At 46.5% G+C, this 24,470-nt stretch overlaps 1 protein-coding gene across 3 annotated transcripts in view; it reads left to right on the top strand.

The window, feature by feature from the left end:
- Nucleotides 1-3,898: 3,898 nt before the first annotated feature.
- Nucleotides 3,899-24,470, top strand: part of SESN1 (sestrin 1) — a 141,338-nt gene continuing 120,766 nt past the window's right edge. Inside the window, exon 1 of one of the 3 annotated variants that reach the window (XM_075126632.1) lies at nucleotides 3,899-4,779. In XM_075126632.1, the coding sequence (XP_074982733.1) occupies nucleotides 4,495-4,779 (285 nt within the window). In that variant the 5' untranslated portion in view covers nucleotides 3,899-4,494. The remainder of the gene's footprint in view (nucleotides 4,780-24,470) is intronic. The other 2 variants (XM_075126629.1, XM_048844847.2) reach the window with 2 other exon arrangements.

Genomic DNA, 24,470 nt, shown 5'->3' with positions numbered 1-24,470 from the left:
TGCTTGATGATAGACTCAGGATTGGATAAACACACAGAGCTTTCAGGACTCCACCTTTTTGATCAAGCCACTGTGGAAGTTGTACTGAAACCCTTTAATTCTTAAGCCAAAAGACTCATGCAAAACTTCTCGGGGGGGGGATAAAATTAGATTTACAATTTTCTCTTAGTAGAAAGAAGGGTAAGGGGGAGGAGAAGAGTGGAATTACTATTAGATATATTGAAATAAGGCTGGGAAATAACCAATGTTGAGGAAACCAAATATTTTGTAAGCAATCTTTTTGTCACTAAGGTCTCAGTCCTGTGAAGTATCCAATGAGGTATCCATTGAGCCAAATCCTCCACCCATTTTAAGTTAAAGTTTTGCTATTTATTTAATTGAAGTCAATAGGTCCAATTCCACATCTACTACGGTTTTTCAGTCATAAGTCCTTCATAAAATCAGGTCGTAGGTGCTATAAGAAAATAGCATTCAAGCAAATTAAGCATAACTCTTCTACACAGCTAAGAGCTGAATTTAGCAGTTTCAGGGACTAGGTTACAAGCTTAGATTTATTAACAATTGCCATATTAGCATGCAACTAGATAGACTAGGATACATTATTCACAGCTAAATTTCTTTTCCTTAAATCACTTAATAATAATTAAATACAACTCCTCTGCAGTGAGGAAATAAGAGTTGTCTACAAAGAACAAGCATATAAATTAATAAAATAGCATGTTTCTTCTTCCTAATAAATCCTTCTCATAACTCCTCCCTCCAATGACTCCCATTTCCATCATCCACATTTCCCCCATTGTTCTCCCTCATCCTCCCTCTCAATTCATTTTTTATCATCCCTCTTTCATTTGTTGCTCTTTTTTCTTCTTCTTCCTCCTCCAATCCTTTTTTCCCCATATCTTGTTCTGCATTCACTAGCAACAAAACGTTATTTGCAATGAAATAAAGGAGCAGTTTCTTCCCACTCATAAGAAGCTCTATTTAATTTGTTCCTCTAATACTTAATTGTCTTAAAGCCCCCTCCTGAGAGGTGCTGTATACTCTTAAAGCTGATTGGGATTTAAGTGCACACATTACCCCCAGCAGAAAAATATAAGTATCTCCTTTCCTACTGTGCTTGTTTTCTAGTGCTCAGGCCTGCAGTGCTATTGATATTACCATGCTATCTTCCATCTGTTGTTACTCACCTGGCCCTCTTCTATTTCACCCCACAACAATTTGCATTTGCCAATTAGAGCAGAAGCAGTACAAGAAGCCTTCCGGAATGTGAGGAAGGTCTGAGTATCCTGGCAGATTGGTAAGCAGGAGGAAATAATTGGGCTCTGCTCAGGAGCTCCTGAGCCTCATTAGAAAATTAAGACTCTGATGTTACGGGGGATGGGAATCAGTTCTCATTCAAAATAGGAGGGAAACCATCTTCATGTGGGAGGGCTATGGCAATAATAAAAGGGTTAAACAATGATATTGATCAGAAGCGCAAGTGCAATAGCAAACAAAAAGACATATTTGGGCTAGGGTAGGGCAATTCTAAGAGTAGGTGGTTTTTAAAGACAATTATAATGGAGAACTAATGAGTTAGGGAATAGTTATTCCTAGTACTGACTTATTCTGAGGTATATTAATAGGAATGTCATATGTAAGACACACAAAGTAATTGTCACCCTCTACTTGGCACTGATGAGGCCTTACCTGGAGTACTGTGTTCAACTCTGGGTGCCACACTGTAGAAAAGATGTGGGTAAATTGGAAAGAGAGTGGAGAAGAGCAACAAAAGATTTAGAAAACCTGACCTATGAGGGAAGATTTAAGAAACTGGGCATATTTAATCCTGAAAAAAAGATGACTGGGGGCGATGGGACGTGATAATCGTCTTCACCTATAATAAGGACTTTTATAAAAAGGAGAGTGATCAATTCTTTACTGTGTCCACTGAAGATAGAACAAGAGCAATGGGCTCAATCCCTAGCAAGGGAGATTTAGGTTAGATATGAGGAAAAACTTTCTACCTATAAGGATAGTTAAACTCTGGAAGAGGCTTCTAAGGGAGGTTGTGGAATCCCCATCAATTGGAGTTTTTAAGAACAGGCTAGACAAACACTTGTCAGAGATGGTCTAGGTATATTTGGTCCCGCCTCAACGCAGGGCCTTCCCAGCCCTACACTTCTGTGATAAGCACTTTTAGAGCAGGATAGTTTTTGCCTTTTAAGTCTCAAATATTTAATGAGACTATTGGAATATGAGTCTTGTTACAACTTGCTGCCACGGGCAGGTGAACCAGCTTTATTTTGCTTTCTGATGGCCTCACTATTTCTTTAGAATTTGTTTCTAAAACACACTACTTTCCTCCCAAAAGTTTTGTCATAGAACATGCTCCCCTGGATACCTCTTAAGCTATCCAGTAGATGGGGTAGATTTTCTATCATGTAACTAAGAGACCATGAAATGGAACAGTATAGAATCAAATAATTTTAAAGACTCACCACCAATTTTCCCTCAGTGATTCACCTGCCGCTGAAGATTCATCAACCTTTCGATAACAGGAACTTTCTCCTTTTGTATACTGGACTTTTGAGAAGAAAAATAAGAAACAAAACATGCAAGGCCAGTTTCAATCATGGCAACAAACAAACATCCAAGCCAGTTTACAGCCCAAGCATTTTTCAGCTAGCACCTGCAACCAAGAATCTTTCTCTAGGCTTCTCCTAGGGCCATACTTACAGGTTGCTGCTTTGCTTTCTTACTGGCTCTGCGTCTCTGCCAGTTCCTTGTTCGCTCTCCCAGCTATACTTTTTCCCACACTTACCCCTACTTGGTCAGAACAATACATAGTAGAACCTTTTGCCCATATGGTCCTACTTTCTAGGCAGACTCCATTTTGCATTTTATGTGGGCCCTTTATGTGGTTCCTTATAGCAATCTTAACTGAAGGGGACATTCAGACATTGATTTTACCAAGATTTTAATTCAGCCCATAACAAGGTTTATCCCATTTTACAACTGTACTAGTATTGCCAGTCCTAAACATTCATAATCCTGTGTCAGGACCCAAAAATCATGAAATTGATTTATAAATCATGATTTTAAATAAATATATTAGGTTATTCACTTTCTAGTTTTTAAAACTTTAGAAGTAATGTTTCCAAGCTTTCCTCCCTAACCATGTGAGTTAGAAACTTTTCTTTTTTAATGATAGCTGAGAGCCTTACATAATCACATGATTCCAGGAGCTGAGGCTTCAAGAAAACAACCAAAATTGCAGGAGTGGACAATACTCTATAAATACACAGTAAGAGGTATGCTGGATCCTGAATTGTTTACAAACCAGTCAGACACACAAGAGGTTGGAGAGGGGCAGAGATGAGGACACAGGCATGGAAAGGTAAAGTGACTTGTCAAATGTCACAAAGCCCTGTCTACCAGACCCTTGCCATGACACTGGGTATAGAGGAGGTAGGAGCACTGAAACTGGATTTGCATTGATCCTTGTGATCTCCCTGACACAACAGGACCAGCCCGGGAAACTATTACCCAATACCCAGCCCTCTTTCCTGCCTCCAGCCCATGGCCGGGCTATGCACATTGCCTGCTGGGAGTTGTAGTTTTATTCAATAGGCGCCGGAGTTCGGCTGGACTACAAATCCCAGTAGCCCTCACAACAGAGAGCGGCTCAAACAGCGCTATTCCTCATCTCTTCGTCATCGTGATTGGCTCTGAGTTATGCCTCTGAAACGTGATTGGCTGAAAGGGTTAACTGTCACCAAGCGGGCACGGGACAGGTTGGGATTTTACAGTTAGACGAGGGTTGGGCGTAGCTGCTGTCATTCCGGGAGGGAGGGTGGGCGGGCAGGCAGGAGGTGTGGTCTCTCGCTGCTCTCCTAGCGGAGCCTGGGGCACAAGAGGGGCGGGGTCAGTGTAGTTCGCTTCGGCTGCTGCTGCCGACGAGGGGGCTCCGGCCCGAGCGCCCAGCGGTTCCCGGGACGGGACTGCGGCGGCCCTGCCCGGGGGTCGGGAGCCGCCCCCGCCTTCGGGCTGAACCGCCTGAGCCGGGACGTGCCCTCTAGGGTGGTGGCAGAGCCCCCACGCCCCGCTTCTCCCTATGGGAAGCTCCCCGGCTCTGCAGCCGCGGGGGCCGAGCCCTGCGCGCTGATTGCAACCCCCTGCGCTGATTGCTGCCGGGGACGCGGGGGCTGCCCAGGCTCCAGCGAGAGCAAAGCTCCGCAGCCCTCCTCACCTGCCGGCTCTCGCCCCGGCGCTGCCATGGTGAGGGGAGGCCGGGGCCCCTTCGCCGAGAGCAGCATCTGCCCGGGGAGGCGAGACGCGTGGCGGCTCTAAGGGCGAGAGCTGACACAGCCGCGGACGCCCGCGGGCTGGTGGTGACATCCATGGGCTGGGCCCGCACTTTATTTTTCCTCGAGAACTGTTGTCGTTACTTCTACACAAGGCGAAGCTGGTGAAGGTTTGGGCGGCCTGGAGCCGTTCAGAGAGCGAGGGAGGATGGAGGAGAGAGAGGGAGAGGTGAGGTGGGATGGGCTGTGCAGCAGGGATGCCAGCACCAGAGACGCTGCCTTGGAAAACATCCGGCAAGCTGTTTTGCGGAGAACAGCACGAATTTCTCCTGTAAAGGAGGATCCTCCTCCAGAGTCATCGGAAGGACGCTTGACTTCTGCTACAGCTCTGGACAGATTGAATGAGATGCTGGCTCGCCTGCTCATGCTTTCCAAGAGATGCCCCTTTAGAGACGTGAGAGAGAAGAGTGAGTCTGTCCTAAAAAACGTTCAGGTAAGAGTCAGTGCCCCTTTCAGCAAACACCCTTCCAACTTCTTATCTCTAAAGCATCTTAGAATTCCTCACATTTGTAACTGGCGTTATCATAATGCAGAAAATAACATAAGGGAGTAGTGCATCTTCACTTGTAAAAACACGAAAGCTTTCCTGTTTGACTCTCTAGACTATGTTGTGATGTTCAGTCTGTTAATAGAATGACTGCTAAATTCTTAATAGTATTTTGCAGCTGATAATCTTAACTTGAGACATAACCAAAATACTGGCGAAGTTTAGTTGTATCAAATGAGTATGTAACACTGATAAAGAAGTAATCTCCCCATGTGAAAATGTAACGTTCTTAGTAGAAGTGCAAAAAGAAAAGGAGTACTTGTGGCACCTTAGAGACTAACCAATTTATTTGAGCATAAGCTTTCGTGAGCTACAGCTCACTTCATCGAAAGCTTATGCTCAAATAAATTGGTTAGTCTCTAAGGTGCCACAAGTACTCCTTTTCTTTTTGCGAATACAGACTAACACGGCTGTTACTCTGAAACCTGTCATTAGTAGAAGTGCTGTCTCTTGGACATAATCATCTCCTTTTGCAAATGAATTCCTGTGCAAACTTTCACAATGAAAAGTGAATTTATTGTTGGGACACAGGTACCTCCAGGACTCAATATATGCCTGAATTGTTATTTTAATGTATTTGTCAGATGTTACCAGGGCTGTGATTATGCCAGTCTTATTAATACAAAATCAAGAATGATTCACATGTTTGCCAACTAAAAATAAACGAGATTAGTATGGGAAAACCTCAGATTTAAGATTGTTAGAATATATCAAGATCTTTAAAAACATGCTTTCTCCTCTGAAGCTTATTCTCTAACTGTAACCTTGATTAGTAAGGTCAGTCTGTTAGAGGTGAAAATACAAATCCCAAACCCAATGGAAATAATCTTAATTGTTGGTGGCAGATAAATTTACAAAGACTCAAGGGTTTGATCCTGGGAAAAACGAAACTAAACCTCTATCATGAAAGTTAAGGTCTTGTAGTATCTAGTGGGATTGAGCTCTAAAACTGATATGTTAATAATAGAAACTTTCATAGTTTCTTTGTTTTGACTCTTCTGAAACCTTCACAAATGGCTAGTAAATATTGTTGTTATCCTTCCACCAAAGGATATCGCAGCACGTTAGAAACACTACCTTTATGCAATAGTTATTCCCTTTTTACAGATGAAGAAATTGAGGCACAAATATATAGGTGGCATGAACTAGGCCACAAAGGAAATCTGTGGCAGAGCTTGACCTAGATCTCCTGGCTCTCAGTGTTGTGATTTTTCTCCTTTCTCTCATTGCATTCATAGACTTTTATTAATTTAGTTGCAAAATAAAATACAATTTCAAAAACATTTTTCTATGTTATCTTCAGCTCGTTCTTGTTTTGTTTTTTGTTACAGTTTGAACTAAGTACAAAGGGAATCTTGGTTTACATTTTTCAAGGGTGTGTAATTATCTGAACAGGTGATCTTTTGCATACAGACTAACTCATGCTGATATGGATATCAAAGCAACATTTTGGCAATAAAAATTCAAAATGATAAATCCAAGATGGTGCATGATGAATCACTTTCAGATATCCTCATATTAACACTTATTTTTTTAATGATAAACTCAATGAGATCCAAAGATGAAAGATTGAAATATTGTTAAGTATTTTTCCCCAGTAAAGAAATTCAGATCAGGAATAAGGCCCAACCTTTTAACACTGAGGGTAATTAACCATTGAAAGAAGCCAGACTAACTGCCTTTCTGGAAGATCTGTTCTACTGAAACCCAAATTATTGGGCACAATACAGGGATGACTGGGTGAGGTTAGACTAGGTGATCTAATGGTCCTTTCTGGCCTTAAAAGTTATGGAACTATAAAAGTTTCTGACGTGTTTGAAAATTGAAAACTTGTTTGGGGATTTTGCTGTGGGCCTTTAAAAAGCCAAGAAACTATCTGGCAGAATGTTATCAGTTCGCTAACAGTTTGGACGTAATAGAGCCATATCCAGAAGTCACATGACCGTATATAAGCTATTGTGATTTAAAAAAAATAGGTAATGGATGGTAAAGGTAAGGGCTACAAGATAGCAGACCGCTTGCTCCTAAAGAGAGAGGCTACAATAAAGATCTCATAGCAAACTTAGAAGAAAGTGTTCTTCTTTTGTTCACTTCTTTGTTCTCATTTATTCTACAAGTGTTTTTCTTTTCAATGTTTTGGTAATTACCTTTGAAGCCTGGTGTTCTGATTCATTTTTTATGCCTATAAATCAATGCATAATTTTGTTAGATTTCAGCAAATGTTTGACCTTTTTGGTCTTTTTCTGCTTGATTATTACTGTCTCTAATCTTTGAAGCAGTAATTTGGGGAAGTGAGGTGGAAAATCTAAGTAGTTTGTCAGCCCCTTAAAGAAGCCACTAATATTTTAGAGGAGAGTCTTGGGGAGATGCTCTTTATTTTCATCTAAAACAAAAAATTGAATTTGGTGGCAGTACCTGTAGATTTTAATGAAACTTCAGAGCAAAGACCACTAAATGGCCTTTGTTGGCCAATAGTGATGTGTGGGAGGCCACAACAGCCTCCCTGAATGAACCATAATGAGTTTCACATCAAAATTGTATAATACTCATAGGAAAACATTGCCCTCGTAGCTGTTATGGAACAGTATTGCTGGGAGATCAGGACTGGATTATTTCTTCCATTTTGTAGACTGGTTTGCTGGCTGTGAAACTAAGGAAAACATTATATACCCATCATCAAACACCATTTTTGCCCAAGTCCCCATTCGGCTACATTCTGCAATGAAGATAAAAAGAGATGCTTTATGAAACATTCAGTTTACCTGTGAAACATGCTATTTTTAGATTAACAAAGGGGTAAATAGCTCAGTGACATTAAAAGTGGCTTGACATTTTATAGGAATAGCATCTACACTTTAGCTAGTATAGAATCTAATCGCCTTTTATGATGAGATTACTGGTTCTGTGGATGAAGGGAAAGCAGTGGATGTATTGTTTCTTGACTTTAGCAAAGCTTTTGACACGGTCTCCCACAGTATTCTTGTCGGCAAGTTAAGGAAGTATGGGCTGGATGAATGCACTACAAGGTGGGTAGAAAGCTGGCTAGATTGTCGGGCTCAACGGGTAGTGATCAATGGCTCCATATCTAGTTGGCAGCCGGTATCAAGTGGAGTACCCCAAGGGTCGGTCCTGGGGCCGGTTTTGTTCAATATCTTCATAAATGATCTGGAGGATGGTGTGGATTGCACTCTCAGCAAATTTGTGGATGATACTAAACTGGGAGGAGTGGTAGATACGCTGGAGGGGAGGGATAGGACACAGAAAGACCTAGACAAATTGGAGGATTGGGCCAAAAGAAATCTGATGAGGTTCAATAAGGATAAGTGCAGGGTCCTGCACTTAGGACGGAAGAACCCAATGCACAGCTACAGACTAGGGACCGAATGGCTAGGCAGCAGTTCTGCGGAAAAGGACCTAGGGGTGACAGTGGACGAGAAGCTGGATATGAGTCAGCAGTGTGCCCTTGTTGCCAAGAAGGCCGATGGCATTTTGGGATGTATAAGTAGGGGCATAGCGAGCAGATCGAGGGACGTGATCGTTCCCCTCTATTCGACATTGGTGAGGCCTCATCTGGAGTACTGTGTCCAGTTTTGGGCCCCACACTTCAAGAAGGATGTGGATAAATTGGAGAGAGTCCAGCGAAGGGCAACAAAAATGATTAGGGGACTGGAACACATGACTTATGAGGAGAGGCTGAGGGAGCTGGGATTGTTTAGCCTGCAGAAGAGAAGAATGAGGGGGGATTTGATAGCTGCTTTCAACTACCTGAAAGGGGGTTCCAAAGAGGATGGCTCTAGACTGTTATCAATTGTAGCAGATGACAGAACGAGGAGCAATGGTCTCAAGTTGCAGTGGGGGAGGTTTAGATTGGATATTAGGAAAAACGTTTTCACTAGGAGGGTGGTGAAACACTGGAATGCGTTACCTAGGGAGGTGGTAGAATCTCCTTCCTTAGAGGTTTTTAAGGTCAGGCTTGACAAAGCCCTGGCTGGGATGATTTAACTGGGAATTGGTCCTGCTTTGAGCAGGGGGTTGGACTAGATGACCTTCTGGGGTCCCTTCCAACCCTGATATTCTATGATTCTATGAATTAAAAGGTCTATTAATCATATTTTAGGACATGAAATGATACCTCTGTTCTTAATTTCCCTATTAAATTCCAGTGATATAGTACTGCACAATATGGAAGTCCTGCTTTATAAAGAATTGCTTTCAAATACAAATGAATTCAGAGTTATTTAAAACTTTTCTCTTTTACTTCATTAATGTTCTCGTCTGTGACAAAGTGTTAAAGAAGTTACTATGTTTAATTTAAATTCCTACTAATTAGTTTTACATGTTAATTTGCAGCATCTTAATTTTTATCTTGTATGTTGCAGAAGACGTGTTGTAATGTGAGAACGTACTTAAATCAGACAGTTCCGCCTATTTTGCTTAGTTCAACAATCTGAAAACTCAGTAGAAGAAAGAAGCCCTTTTTTGACACACAAACTTACTTAATTCGAGTGCTTGTTCTTGCTGAGAATTGACATGTCACCTGGAAAATACTAGCAAACTGAATCGCTTTTCTTTCTGCTTTGAAACTGACTAGTCAGAAGCCAGATATAGTGTAGAAAGTAACAGAAAGGAAATGATTTCAACCCAGCTGGAATACTCTGTTTAAAACATAGCTGTTTAAATAAAAATATTAGAGAAACAACATGATCTTGAATTACGTTTGCATCTGAATGTTTTACATACTATCATTACAAGAAACACCCAAGATTAATATATCTGAAAGAAACTTAGTTTTTTCAGTGTTACTTTGTGCATTTGTAGTTCTTTGCATATAGTCAATTGCACTGTATTGTTTGTGATTATTTGTACTGCTCTATGAACTGTTTTGGAGGGAGCTCACATGCATGGTTTCCCCTTGTATTTACAAGTAATTTAGCAACAGACCTGATATTTTTTGAGTTTGGGGCCAGGAGGATATCTTTTCTTTCTGGACCCCTGCATAGGAGATCTAGGCAAGCCTTTGCTTCTGTTCTCAGCCCACTGAGTGGGGCAGCCTAGTGGAGTGGGAAGATAAGGGAGACTTCTGTATAGTTCATGATAACAGGAAACTGATAACGGGGGTGGGTGGGTGTTGAAGAGACACCTCCATGGTTTCCCCAGGCCCCTGCATGGAGCCAGAAAATGGGGAGGAGTATGTTCAATAGAGTCCTTTCTCTCCCCAACCGCTGCATGGGAAGCTCCCTTACTCCCGGACCCATGCATGGGTCTGGGAGTATCTGGCTGCAGCTGGAGTAGGTGCCCAGCCCTTTCCCTCTTCCACAGCACCTGGGATAGATAGCTTGCAGAAGCAAGCCCCCCAGTTTGGCTCAACAGACTTGGGTGGTGGGCCTGGTGATAGTGCTCTAAAAATAAATGTGTAGACAGTGCTTTGAAGTTGCAGCTTCGGCTCTGAAACCTGTCCCCCCTCAGTAGGTTTCAGAGACTGAGCTTCGAGCCTGAGCCACAACTTCAAAGTGCTGTTTTTCATACTGAGTTTTAGAGTGCTAGCCCAGAGTGTCTCGACCTTGGCTGGGAGGCTTGTTTCCGTGGGCTGTGTTGACTTAAGGTATGTCTGTGGTTCTCATCCAGGGGTACCTGTACTCCTGGGTATACGCAGAGGTCTTCCAGGGGTACATCAACTCATTGAAATATTTGTCTTATTTTATGACACGCTACATAAAAAGCAATAGCAAAGTCAGTACAAACTAAAATTTTGTACAGTGACTTCTTTATACTGGCAAAGAGTCCTGTGGCACCCTATAGACTAACAGACGTATTGGAGCATAAGCTTTCGTGGGTGAATACCCACTTCGTCAGATGCATGTAGTAGAAATTTTCAGAGGCAGGTATAAATATACAAGCAAGAATCAGGCTAGGGATAACGAGGTTAGTTCAGTCAGGGAGGATGAGGCCCTCTTCTAGCAGTTGAGGTGTGAACACCAAGGGAGGAGAAACTGCTTTTTTAGTTGGCTAGCGATTCACAGTCTTTGTTTAATCCTGAGCTGATGGTGTCAAATTTGCAAATGAACTGAAGCTCAGCGGTTTCTCTTTGAAGTCTGGTCCTGAAGTTTTTTTGCTGCAGGATGGCTACCTTTACATCTGCTATTGTGTGTCCAGGGAGGCTGAAGTGTTCTCCTACAGGTTTTTGTATATTGCCATTCCTAATACCTGATTTGTGTCCATTTATCCTTTTCCATAGGGACTGTCCAGTTTGGCCAATGTAGATAGCAGAGGGGCATTGCTGGCATATATTACATTGGTGAATGAACCGGTGATGGTGTGGCTGATCTGGTTAGGTCCTGTGATGGTGTCACTGGTATAGATATGTGGGCAGAGTTGGCATGAAGGTTTGTTGCATGGATTGGTTCCTAAGTTAGAGTTATTATGGTGCGGTGTGTAGTTGCTGGTGAGAATATGCTTCAGGTTGGCGGGTTGTCTGTGGGCAAGGACTGGCCTGCCTCCCAAGGCCTGTGAAAGTGAGGGATCGTTGTCCAGGATGGGTTGTAGATCACTGATGATGCATTGGAGTGGTTTGAGCTGAGGACTGTATGTGATGGCCAGTGGAGTTCTGTTGGTTTCTTTCTTGGGCTTGTCTCACAGCAGGAGGCTTCTGGGTACAAGTCTAGCTCTGTTGATCTGTTTCCTTATTTCCTCGTGTGGGTATCATAGTTTTGAGAATGCTTGGTGAAGAACTTGTAGGTGTTGGCCTCTGTCTGAGGGATTGGAGCAAATGCTGTTGTACCTCGGCGCTTGGCTGTAGACAATGGATCGTGTGGTGGTTCCGGGATGGAATCTGGAGGCATGAAGGTAGGCATAGCAGTCGGTGGGTTTTTGGTATAGGTTGGTGTTAAAGTGACTATCACTTATTTGCACCGTGGTGTCCAGGAAGTGGATCTCCCGTGTAGATTGGTCCAGGCTGAGGTTGATGGTGGGGTTGAAGCTACTGAAATTGTGGTGGACTTCTTCCAGGGTTTCCTTCCCGTGGGTCTAGACGATGAAGATGTCATCAATGTATCGTAGGTAGAGAAGGGGCATGAATGGACAAGAGCTGAGAAAGCATTGTTCCAGGTCAGCCATAAAAATGTTGTGGGGCTGTCAAGGTTCCTTCCCCACTCTGAACTCTAGGGTACAGATGTGGGGACCTGCATGAAAGACCCTTCTCTCCCCCCCCCCCCCCCTGCCCCAAGCTGCTGCTTACCAGCTTAGGTTAAAAACTTCCTCAAGGTATAAACTTTGCCTTGTCCTTGAACCCTATGCTGCCATCACCAAGCGTGTTAAATAAAGAACAGGGAAAGAGCCCACTTGGAGACATCCTCCCCCCCCAAAATATCCCCCCAAACCCTACACCCCCTTTCCTGGGGAAGGCTTGATAAAAATTCTCACCAATTTGCATAGGTGAACATAGACCCAAACCCTTGGATCTTAAGAACAATGAAAAGCAATCAGGTTCTTAAAAGAAGAATTTTAATTAAAGAAAAAATAAAAGGATCACCTCTGTAAAATTAGGATGGTAAATCCCTTACAGGGTAATCAGATTCAAAACATAGAGAATCCCTCTAGGCAAAACCTTAAGTTACAAAAAGACACACAAACAGGAATCTACATTCCATTCAGCACAGCTTATTTACCAGTCATTTAAACAAAAGGAAATCTAACGCATTTCTGGCTAGACTGATTACTTACTAACTTAACAGAAGTTCTGAAGAGCATTCCTGAGCTGGTCCCGGCAAAAGCATCAGACAGCCCCTTGGTTCCCCCCACCTCCAGCTTTGAAAGTAACTTGTCTCCTCATTGGTCATTTTGGTCAGGTGCCAGCGAGGTTATCCTAGCTTCTTAACCCTTTACAGATGAAAGAGTTTTGCCTCTAGCCAGGAGGGATTTTATGGTTCTGTATACAGAAAGGTGGTTACCCTTCCCTTTATATTTATGACAGGGGCCATGCAGGTGCCCATAGCAGTGCCACTGGTCTGGAGGTATATATTGTCACCAAATTTGAAATAATTGTGTGTGAGGATAAAGTCACAGAGCTCAGTAACCAGTTGTGCGGTGGCATCATCAGGGATACTGTTCCTGACAGCTTGTATTCCATCTGTGTGTGGGATGTTTGTGTAGAGAATCTCTACATCCATGGTGGCTAGGATGGTGTTTTCTGGAAGATCACCAATGCATTGTAGTTTTCTCAGGAAATCAGTGGTGTCACGGAGATAGCTGGGGGTGCTGGTGGCGTAGGATCTGAGTAGACTGTCCACATACCTGGACAGTCCTTCAGTGAGAGTGCCAATGCCTGAGAGGATGGGGCGTCCAGGATTTCCAGGTTTGTGGATCTTGGGTAGTAGATAGAGCCCCGACCGGGGTTATTCTAAGGGTATGTTGATTTGTTCCTGTGTTAGTGTAGGGAGTGTCCTGAATAGATGGTGCAGTTTCTTAGTGTATTCCTCAATGGGACCTGAGGAAAGCGGCCTGTAGAATTTGGTAGTGGAGAGTTGACTTAGCCTCCTTTTGGTAGTCAGACCTGTTCATGACGACAACAGCACCTCCTTTATCAGCCTCTTTGATTATAATGTCTGGGTTGTTTCTGAGGCTAGAGATGGCATTGTGTTCTGCACAACTTAGGTTATGAGGCAACACTAACACAGGAAGAAATCAACATAGAATAACCCCGGTCGGGGCTCTAAGGGTACGTTGATTTCTTCCTGTGTTAGGCTGATAAAGGAGGTGCTGTTGTCGTCATGAACAGGTCTGACTACCAAAAGGAGGCTAAGTCAACTCTCCACTACCAAATTCTACAGGCCGCTTTCCTCAGGTCCCATTGAGGAATACACTAAGAAACTGCACCATCTACTCAGGACACTCCCTACACTAACACAGGAACAAATCAACATACCCTTAGAGCCCCGACCAGGGTTATTCTATCTACTACCCAAGATCCACAAACCTGGAAATCCTGGACGCCCCATCCTCTCAGGCATTGACACTCTTACTGAAGGATGTTACCTCTCAGGTTCTATTGAACATCAGAAAAAGAAGTTTCAGAGGAACAGCCGTGTTAGTCTGTATTCGCAAAAAGAAAAGGAGTACTTGTGGCACCTTAGAGACTAACCAATTTATTTGAGCATGAGCTTTCGTGAGCTACAGCTCACTTCATCAGATGTATACCGTGGAAACTGCCTCATAAAGCTCATGCTCAAATAAATTGGTTAGTCTCTAAGGTGCCACAAGTACTCCTTTTCTTTTTGCGAATACAGACTAACACGGCTGTTCCTCTGAAACCTGTCATTATGCAAGGCACTGCATTTAGCCATATGGAGTGGAAATCTATCAACTGCATGAAAAAACTTGTACAGATACAGACAGACATCATACAGGTGGCCATTATTTTCAGGAGAAAGTTTGCGCTTGTGTGTCTGACTGTTAATTAATAAAGTACTTGTTCAGCTGCTAAAAAAAAAAAAAAAAAAAGTGTTCACCTTACCTGTTGCTAGATTTCTCCTGTGGTGCCAAGGTAAACAGTTGTCATTCTCATTTACTTTGAGCAGTTCAGATATGCTGGCCACTCATTGCACCATGTAAGCTTGGCTTACAGGGGGTAAATAACATTCCTGGACTGGGTCTTTGGTTGTCAAGGCAGTGTCACCCAGAAAATATGGTGCTAGAACAGGATTCAGGAGACCTTGGTTCTATTCCAAACTCTTTCAGTGGCTTACTGTGTAACCTTAGACAAACCACTCTGCCTCAATTTCCCCTATGCAAGATAAGGGTAATGATGCTTTCCCTTGTTAAACACTGAGCTTTAATGAAAAGTGGTAGATAAAAGATAAGTGTTGTTGCTGGACAACAGGATTTTCCTTTAGAGTATTTCAGTATATTATTTGGGTAGTTTAAATTGACCCTACTACTTGCATGATATTTAATGCTTAATTTGTAATGAAAGAGGTGCCTGGGCTCAAGCAATTTTTTTACTTTCATTATTAGTGTGGCAAGCCCAGAGGTGCTGGGGCTATGTACTGCCAAGCCAAGAAGTGCCGGGGCTCAGCCATGGCACAAATTAAGCACTGATTGTACTGTAAAATATTTTCATGTTTCCGTATGATGCTTGCAGTCATTCAGTAATAGTGGAAGCTTCCCTCAGATTAAATTCATAATCTATTCAGGAAGGATTTGTTTACATATCTTCTTTTTCTAGGATAAAAAACAAACCCACCTGGTAAATGCTAATCTCTTTACAGATCAAACATGTAAAAATCCAGCACAACTTCTGTTCACTTAGTACTTCACTGTTTAGTAAATGAACATATGTATTTTGATTTTTTTTCTGCATTCTCTTTTGCCAAACCACTTTGAATGTATTTTCTGTGTCTTCCCAATCATTCAAAGTGGCCAGGGAAGGGAATTAGTTGCCTGCTATTGGAGCCTCTCCTAAAAAGTCCTGTTGCCATTCCATCCATATGCTAATGCTGAAAATACTTGCAGCAATATTTGCTTTGTTGGGTGCTCTTCATGCTTATCAGTACTGAAAGGAGTATTGAAGACAAGATATGACTTGCCTAAACGAGATCTCCTGTTTCTGAGGCTGGCAGAGACTACAAGTATTATCTGGTAGTGATCTTAATCTTCCTGGTGGAGAGAAGCTTCTAAACCTCTTTACCAACATCAGTCTGCTTCGTGAGATAGGTAAAGTTTCTCGTTTACTAGATGAAGCAAATTAATTAGCATCAAGGGGGTCATAAAGGTCTCTTGTATTATGCTTGTGTATGGAGTGTTTGCTTGCATAAGAGAAGTATGTCAGGCATGTGTCTTACTTTGGAGAGTTTTCCTTAGGACTTGTCTACACAGGGAGATTTTTGTGAAGTGTCTTGGGTTTGTTTTTTAATAAAAAATTGCCACTGTGTACACAATACCATCCCATCCTGTAAATTATATTGCCAGTTATTGCAAATTGTATAATCTACTTTGGAAGTGGATTAAGTTAATTGTGGAATGAATTAGTGCAGAGTAAAGTTTTGTGGCTGCATTTTATTTCACCATGACTTGATATTCTTCAAGTGATTGCTCATGTCTATTCCACAATAGGTATGCATGCTCACCACGTGCACTGGTGCCGGAAGTTTTTTCCCCTAGCAGTACCCAGGGTGGGGGGAGTCCCCCAGCGACTCCTGGAGTGCCACCTCCCTGGTGCGGTATAAGGGGAGCTGCATGCTCCCCCCCACCCTCAGTTCCTTCTTGCCGCCAGTGAAGGTACGTTGGAACTACTCTGCTTCAGCTTTGCTGTAGCTTGTCCCCAGAACTGCTTGTTTGTTCAATGTTTGGTACCTGTAGTTAGTTAGCTGTTTAGTTAGTTCAGTTAGTTAGAGCGCCTGGACCGGGGCATGCCCCGCGCCCCAGGTTTTAAGTTGCACAACACTTGTGGGCGATCTCTGCCAAGGAGTGACCTGCACGGAGACTGTCTGTGCTGTTTGGGAGAAGCCCATACCAGTGATCGTTGCAAGATTTGCAAGTCATTTAAGCCTCGGACCAAGAGAGAAAGGGACATTAGACTCCGGGCCATTCTGATGGAGTTGGTGCTGATCCCGACTCCAGTGCGCCACTCCGAGTTGGCACTGCTGTGTCGGTGCATGCCGACCCTCCGGCGCCATCAACCAGTCAGCACCGCTCCCCGTTCACGGGGCACACCAAGAAGGCTAGAAAGACACCACCTTCACAGTAAGAAGAAAAGGAGTACTTGTGGCACCTTAGAGACTAACCAATTTATTTGAGCATGAGCTTTCGTGAGCTACAGCTCAGTGAGCTGTAGCTCACGAAAGCTCATGCTCAAATAAATTGGTTAGTCTCTAAGGTGCCACAAGTACTCCTTTTCTTTTTGCGAATACAGACTAACACGGCTGTTCCTCTGAGACCTGTCACCTTCACAGTGGCACCGAAGTAAACCTGGGACAGAGGCTAGACTCATGTGGGGCAGTCCTCAATCCCCACGGGCCTCTAGGCCTCCGACTCAAGTCGAGCAGAGTAGCCCGACTCATTCGGCGCAGGCCTCCCCGAATGTCTGGGTGCTCTCCACACTGGAGGCCCTGCAGGTGGCCTAGGATGTTATGTCCATGCTGGTAGCAGGAGCACCGCTAATGTCGGCTCCATGCTCCAGAGGCAAGCCACTACTGGGATCACCACAGTCGCCCCCGGCTCAGTACCGGTCTCAGTCAAGGGAAAGTTCCCGACGCTGTTTGCCGCCCCGCGACCATTCAGGGCAAAGTCCACGTGGATCACCCTCGACTCCCACCAGACTGTCTGGTTGGGTTCTATCTGACCAAGACTCTCAGCAGCGCTCCACCTCGAGGAGCGAATATCGACAGGACTGAGGCAGATTTTGCCAAATCTGGGGTTATCGCAGCAGGTCATGACATGGATGTTGACACCATTCCCGTTCGGAATCCCGCTCCATGACTCCACCAAGACATCGCCTCTGCAGCCCCGGGCATCCATTGCTGTAGTCTCGCCATCGTGGGTCCGCCCGTTGGAGCCAATTGCAGAGCAGCTGTTACCGATGGTACCGGACCTCCACGTCGGGGTTGCGGTCCCGTGGTCGGCATCGCTCCTGGCACCGCCGCTCCTCCCGGTCCGGGGATGGTGGCAGGTCGTACGTCAGCCCAGCCTCCAGTCGTAGTCATCCATCGATGGGCCAGGCCGAACAGCCGGCTCCGCCAGTGTCACAGGAGGTACAGTGGCACCGGGCACCGTGGCCGGCCCAATGATACCAGTGGGCGTTGTGGCTCCCGACGAAGCCCCTGGTGGGGGCTCGCTCGGTGGCTGGAGCCTCAGAAGGACCATCAGCCTCCCTCTCCAGACCTCTGAGGAAGGAGTCGGTGGGACGTACATCCTTGGCACCATGCCTGGAGACCAACCAGGTGGTGCACCCTCCAGTGCCAGCAGACACCCAGAGTACCGCACCGGACTCCTTGCCCTCCCCAGATGAAGCGATTACAGCCCCACCCCCCTCCATCCTGTGGGAGGACAGGTACTTCCACATTCATATATTTGAGGGGCACAGATGCTTCCTTTGTTTTGTGGTGGTGCAGAATCACTACCAATTTATGGTCCTCCCGTTTGGCCTGTCCACTGCCCCCAGGGTATTTACAAAATGTATGTCGGTGGTAGTGGCCTACCTCAGGTGCCGGGGGGTCCAGATCTTTCCCTGTCCGAACAATTGGCTGGTCAAGGGCAGCTCCCGGTTGCAGGTGAGGGATCACGTGATGCTCCTCCTGTCCACATGCACCGCTTTGGGCCTGTTAGTAAACAACACCAAGTCCACGTTAGTCTCGGTTCAACGCATAGAGTTTATCAGGGCGCTCCTGGATGCCTCGTCGGCCAGAGCCTCCCTCCCACTGGACAGGTTCAAGACCCTGAAGGGGCTCATCAACACGGTCACCAGGTTTCTGGTGGCAACAGCCCGAGCATGCCTCCAGTTCTTGGGACACACGTCGGTGTGCACGTACGTGGTCCATCACGCCAGACTTGGACTGAGACCCCTCCAGCTCTGATTGGCCTCAGAGTTCTCCCAGGTCAGGGACAGGTTGGACAAAGTCCTCACCGTACCTGACTCGGTGATTGCCTCCCTACGGTGGTGGTCTGCCCCAAGCAACATGCTCCAAGGAGTCCAGTTCAGGGACAGAGCCCCATCACTGGAACTGGTGTCCAATGTGTTGGACCTGGGTTAGGGGGTTCAGACCCAAGGTCTGTGGTCAGCTCAGGATCTGACCCTACACAACGTCAAGGAACTGGCATGCATGGCCTTCCGCTTGCACCTGGAGGACAGGGTGGTCAGGGTCCTCACGGACAACACGGCCTTGATCTTCTATATCAACAGGCAAGGCGGGGCCTGATCCTCTGCTGCCAAGCCCTCAGGCTGTGGGATTTCTGTATAGCCCACAACATCTGCCTAAAGGCCTTCCATCTACCGGGTGCCCGGAACGCGTGGGTGGATCGCTTGAGCAGGGACTTCTCCTCTCAACACGAGTGGTCTCTCCACCCGGAAGTGGCTGACAGGCTTTTCTGAGCATGGGGGACTCCCCAGGTGGACCTGTTTGTTGTGACTTGGCAGAATCGGCACTGTCCCTGGTTCTGCCCCGGAGGGACTGAGACAGGGCGGTATCTCTGATGCCTGCCTCCTGTCCTGGTCAGGCCAGTTTTTCTGTGCCGTTCCCCCTGATCAGCAAGGTCCTGGAGAAAGTAAAGACTGACAAGGCTCGGGTCCTCCTGGTTGCATGGCCCAGGCAACATTGGTACGGGACCCTCGCAGGCCCGGCGGTTGCTCCGCCGTGGCAGTTGCCATTCCTCCCAGACCTACTCTCCCAGGACTGGGGCTGCCTCCTCCACCTTACAGCATGGCTGCTCAGTGGTTAAGTAGGGAGGAAAGGACGTGCTCAGAAGGGGTTCAATGCGTCCTCCTAGAAAGCAGGCGGCCCTCCACGTGCCAAGCCTACTTGGCAAAGTGGTCCTGGTTCTCCGGATGAGCAGGGTGTTTCCCCGGTGGCTGCCCCGATCCAGCTTAACTTGGACTACCTTCTCCACCTTTAGAGCCTGGCGCCCTTGTCGGTCAAGGTGCACCTGGCGGCCATATCAGCCTTCCATCCGCCGGAGCAGGGTCACACGGTATTCTCCCATGCTATGGCTGGCCAGTTCCTCAAGGACCGTCTTTTTGTGTATGCTAGGCCCCTGGTCCCACAGTGGGACCTGAACCTGGTGTTGGCCCATCTGACGGGGGGGCCCCCGTTTGAGCCACTAACCATGTGCTCCTCGTCCCACCTCTCGTGGAAGGTGGCCTTCCTGATCATGATCACATCGGCCAGGTGGGTCTCAGAGCTCAGGGCCCTGACCTCTGAGCCTCCATACATGGTTTTTCAAAAGGACAAGTTCCAGCGCCGCCCACATCCTGCATTCCTCCCGAAGGTGGTCTCCACCTATCACGTGGGTCAGGACATTCTTCTTCTGGTCCTCTGCCCCAAGCCCCATGCATCCAGTGAGGAGTGCCATCTTCACATGCTCGATGTGCGATGGTCTCTGGCTTTCCACCTCGAGCAGACCAAGCCATTCAGAAAGTCCTTGCAACTGTTCATCGACTTGGCTGAGTGCATGAGAGGTCCGTCGATCTCCACTCAGCAGCTCTCCGACCGGATCACTTCGTGCATCCGTACCTGTTATGATCTGGCGGGTATCCCACCGCCACTGATTGTGAAAGCACACTCTACTCGAGTGAAAGCCTCATCGGCTGCCGCCTTGGCCCATGTCCCCATCCAGGACATTTGTAAGGCTTGGTTTTCAGTTCACACGTTCACCTTGTACTATGCGATTATCTCCAAACCAGGGATGATGCCAGGTTCGGCAGGGCTGTACTCCGTCCCGAGAATTTGAACTCCTACCCACCTCCCACAGATATAGCTTGGAATCACCTATTGTGGAATACCCATGAGCAATCACTTGAAGAAAAGACAGTTACCTTTTCCGTAACTAGTGTTCTTTGAGATGTGTTGCTCCTGTCTATTCCACTTCCCGCCCTCCTTCCCCTCTGTCGGAGTTGTCTGGCAAGAAGGAACTGAGGGTAGGGGGAGCGCGCAGCTCCCCTTATACCACACCACGGAGGTGCCACTCCAGGGGTTGCTGGGGCGCTCTCCTTCTCCCCCCCCTCTCCCCCCAGGGTACTGCTAGGGGAAAAACTTCCGGCACCGGTGTACGTGGTGAGCATGCACACCTATTGTGGAATAGACATGGGCAACACATCTCGAACACCGGTTACAGAAAAGGTAACTGTCTTTTTTCCAACTACTGTCCCACCCAGCATCTTTTCATGCCTGGACTCTCTTGCCTGTTTCCTTGTGTGCTCTCTACTGTTCTGGGGTCACCTTGACAGGATGTCACCTCCTCTATTTAAATGCTTGTTTGCAGCCAAGATCATCTCCATATGTGATTGCAAACTCCTGATGTTGCATATGACATCATATAACACTGTTAGAGTAGCCATGCTGTATGCAGATGTACTGGATTTTCTCAGCATTTGGGGAAAGAGATGGTCCAGCTTGCCTTAATCAATGACAGCCATCATAATAAGCATACATATGCCCTTACAGCTTAGCAAATGCCTGTGAATGGCTACCTCTGGAACAGTGTCAATACTACACCAAAGCAAGGAGCTCTGTCAGGCTTACAAAAATAAAACACAATAACAGGATCTCTAGCAACACTCAAACTACCTGTCCCTACTTCAAGGAGTTGGAGAGCATATTTCCTGGGAGGTCATAATTGAAGCTGTTGCTTGAGGACAGCACCGAAGGTAGTGAGGCTGTGGACCCTAAGGTCATCCACAACTTTGAGAAAGAGGAGGAGAACTCCCCTGAAAGCCAGGATCTCTTCTCCCACACAGGAGCCTGAGGGAGACTGAGGCTATGTCTAAACTATCGCGGTAAGTTGACCTATGCTCTGCAACTCCAGCTATGTACCTTCGACCCTGCGGTAACTCGACCTACACCGTGGTGGGTCAATGGGAGAAACTCTCCCATCTACTTACCTTACTCTTTTCTCCTTGGGGGTAGACCAGAGAGTGAGACGGGTCGACCAGAGGACGATCTGCTGTCGATTTGGCAGGTCTTCACTAGACTTGCTAAATCGACCGCCAGTGGATCAATCTCAGAGTATTGAACCCGGCTGTAGTGTAGATCCCTGAGAGGATCATGCAGTCCCCACAAGCCAGATGGCCACCTAGCCTGATAGTCCTATGAAGCAGAGCTCTGCAAATAAGTATTAAGTACTGTATTAAATTGACATTTAATACTTAAATACTAAACAAATGTAGAGGTGGTCTGAATGAACTATCTTCTGGGTGACCAATGGGTGCTGCCATCCAGGGCAGATATGTCCTAGGACCCTTTCCATCCTCTCACTCCTCCACATGTGCTCAAAATGATATCCATGCCAGGGAAGTTCAGAAATCTGTCTGAGCCACCCTTATGTTAAATCTTATTTCAGGAAGCTGGTCTTGGCTCAGGACATTTCTAGGGGGCTACAAATGAAAACTACAGAATCTTATGTTAGGGCTGGAAAGGCCCTCCTCCAAAGCCAGCTCCTGCCCCTGTTAGTGTTGAGTACATCACTAAACGCTTTTGGTACCTTAGCACAGTGTTTCTCAACTTCTCAAGGTTCATGGACCCTTATTTGAAGTAGAATTTTCCTGACACTTTTATAGTAAACATAAGGTTAGGAGTAAAAAATGTGTCCATGACACCAATGCAAGCTTATATAATTTTGTTTCAACAGGTTGACAGAGAATACTTGACCTTGCAGGATAAGGATGTGCAAGGAGCAAGATTTTCTTTACTTTATATTGTAATATTTTCAACACTTGTGGTGCTGCTGGTATCACCCACACTGACTGATAACCTTTCATGACTTTTACTTGGGGTCATGACCCACCACTTGAGAAACACTGCTCCAGCAGCAAAGAATCCTGTGGCACCTTATAGAGCAGGGGTCGGCAGCCTTTCAGAAGTGGTGTGCCAAGTCTTCATTCACTTAAATTTAAGGTTTCGCATGCCAATACTACATTTTAACGTTTTTTAGAAGGTCTCTCTCTATAAGTCTATATATTATATAACTAAACTATTGTTGTATGTAAAGTAAACAAGGTTTTCAAAATGTTTAAGAAGCTTCATTTAAAATTAAATTAAAATGCTGATCTTACGCCACCAGCCCTCTCAGCCCGCTGCCAGCCTGGGGTTCCGTTCACCTAGGCCGGCAGCAGGTTGAGCTGGGCCTGCGGCCGGGACCCTGGCTGGCAAGGGGCTGGCAGCCAGAACCCCAGACTGGCAGCCGGCTGAGCAGGGCTGGTGGCCGGGATCCCAGACTGGCAGTGGACTGAGTGGCTCAGCCCACTGCCGGTCTGGGGTTCTGGCTGCCAGCAGCGGGCTGAGCGGGACTGGTCTGGGATCCCGGCCCTGCCCACACAGAGTGGTTACCTACCTTCTCCCTGGTTCTAGCCCATTCTCTTCCTCTCTCTCTCTCTGCACTGAGCTGAGGGTGGGAGTGCACTGAGCACAGGGCTGGGGGTGAAGGAGCAGGCTGGGAGTTGGGGTGTAGGGTCTGGCCAGGAGCTAGAATGAGGGAGGGGGCTCAGGGTTGAGGTTTGAGTGTGGAGTGCTTACCTGGGCAGCTCCCATTTGGTGCGAGGGGTGCAGGTGGGAATGTAGGGGTGGGGAGGGTGCAGGAGCTCTCTTTTGGTGCTCGGGGTGGGGGTGGGAATGTGGGGGTTGCAAGAGTCAGGACATGGGGTGTGAGGGGGACTGGGTATGTGTGTGGGGTGCAGGAGTCAGGGCATGGGGTGTGGGGGGGTGCAGGGGTCAGGGCAGGAGGCTGGGTGTATGTGAGAGGGTTCAGGGTAAAGAGCGTTGGGGGTGTGGGCTGGAGTTGTGGGGGGTGCTCCCAGCCCTTTGCCCGGAGAGGCTCACGCAGCAGGCTGGAGGGGATATGCCCTGATTCCACCCCATGGCCCCGTCTCCGTCTCCGTCTCCGTCTCTTCTTCGCCTTCTCCCCGGAGCAGCGAGCACGCTGCGGCTCCTCTTCTCCCCCTCCCTTGCAAGGGCCATCAGCTGATCGGAGTCAGGGAGGGAGAGGAGGAGGCGCAGGAACGCAGCAGGCTAGGGGAAGAGGCGGGGGAGGGAGGAACTTGTCTGCTCTGCAGCAGCAGCCGGGACGGGGAGGGCGCAGAGAAGAGCGGGCCAGGCGGGCAGGATTTTTAATGGCAGACTGCTGCCTGCCGGGGTCCCAGTGTGGGTTCGGCAGCAGGCTGAGCGGGGCCGGTGGCTGGCACTTGGCAGGCAGCAGCGTGCCATTAAAAATTGGCTCGCATGCCGTCTTTGGCACGCATGCCATAGGTTGCCAACCCCTGTTATAGACTAACAGACATATTGCAGCATAAGCTTTTGTGGGTGAATACCACTGAATTGTATTCACCCATGAAAGCTTATGCTCCAATACGTCTGTTAGTCTATAAGGTGCTGTTGGATCATATTAAAGAAGTTCTGTATTAAAATCACAAATGAGTTTGATTCCCCATAGTTTGAATTCCAGGGTATTACTAATTAAGAGGTCTCCTGGTTTTTGGTACTGTTTCTCTCCCTCTGTGTGAAACTTGCAAGCTGCTAATTGCGTTAGTGCGTTCTAAGACAGAGTCGGTTCTCAAAGCAATTCACACAGAGACTCAAAACAATACTCTGTAACAACAGAAACAGCACCCAGAGACTCCCCGCCCTTTTGTTGTATTAACAATTGTGATTAAAATAGAGCTAGAGGATGTATGTGGATGGATGCTTGGTGTGGATAATAACTGAATGATCAGGGAGTGCCAGCCTAAGAATCCAGTGTCCATTGGTTGAAGAAGGCGTCAAGTGGAAATAACCAGAGGACCCCCCCCCCCGAGGGCAGACTGGAATCCACCCAACAGCTTCAAGAATGGGAAAACCAAAGAACAAGATAACATCTAGCAGCACGGAGCCGTCAAGAATATG

Source organism: Caretta caretta, chromosome 3, assembly GCF_965140235.1.
Source record: "Caretta caretta isolate rCarCar2 chromosome 3, rCarCar1.hap1, whole genome shotgun sequence".
Taxonomy (NCBI): domain Eukaryota; kingdom Metazoa; phylum Chordata; order Testudines; family Cheloniidae; genus Caretta; species Caretta caretta.
Note: the sequence above shows the minus strand (reverse complement) of the source record. Positions and strands in the feature narration are given on the sequence as shown.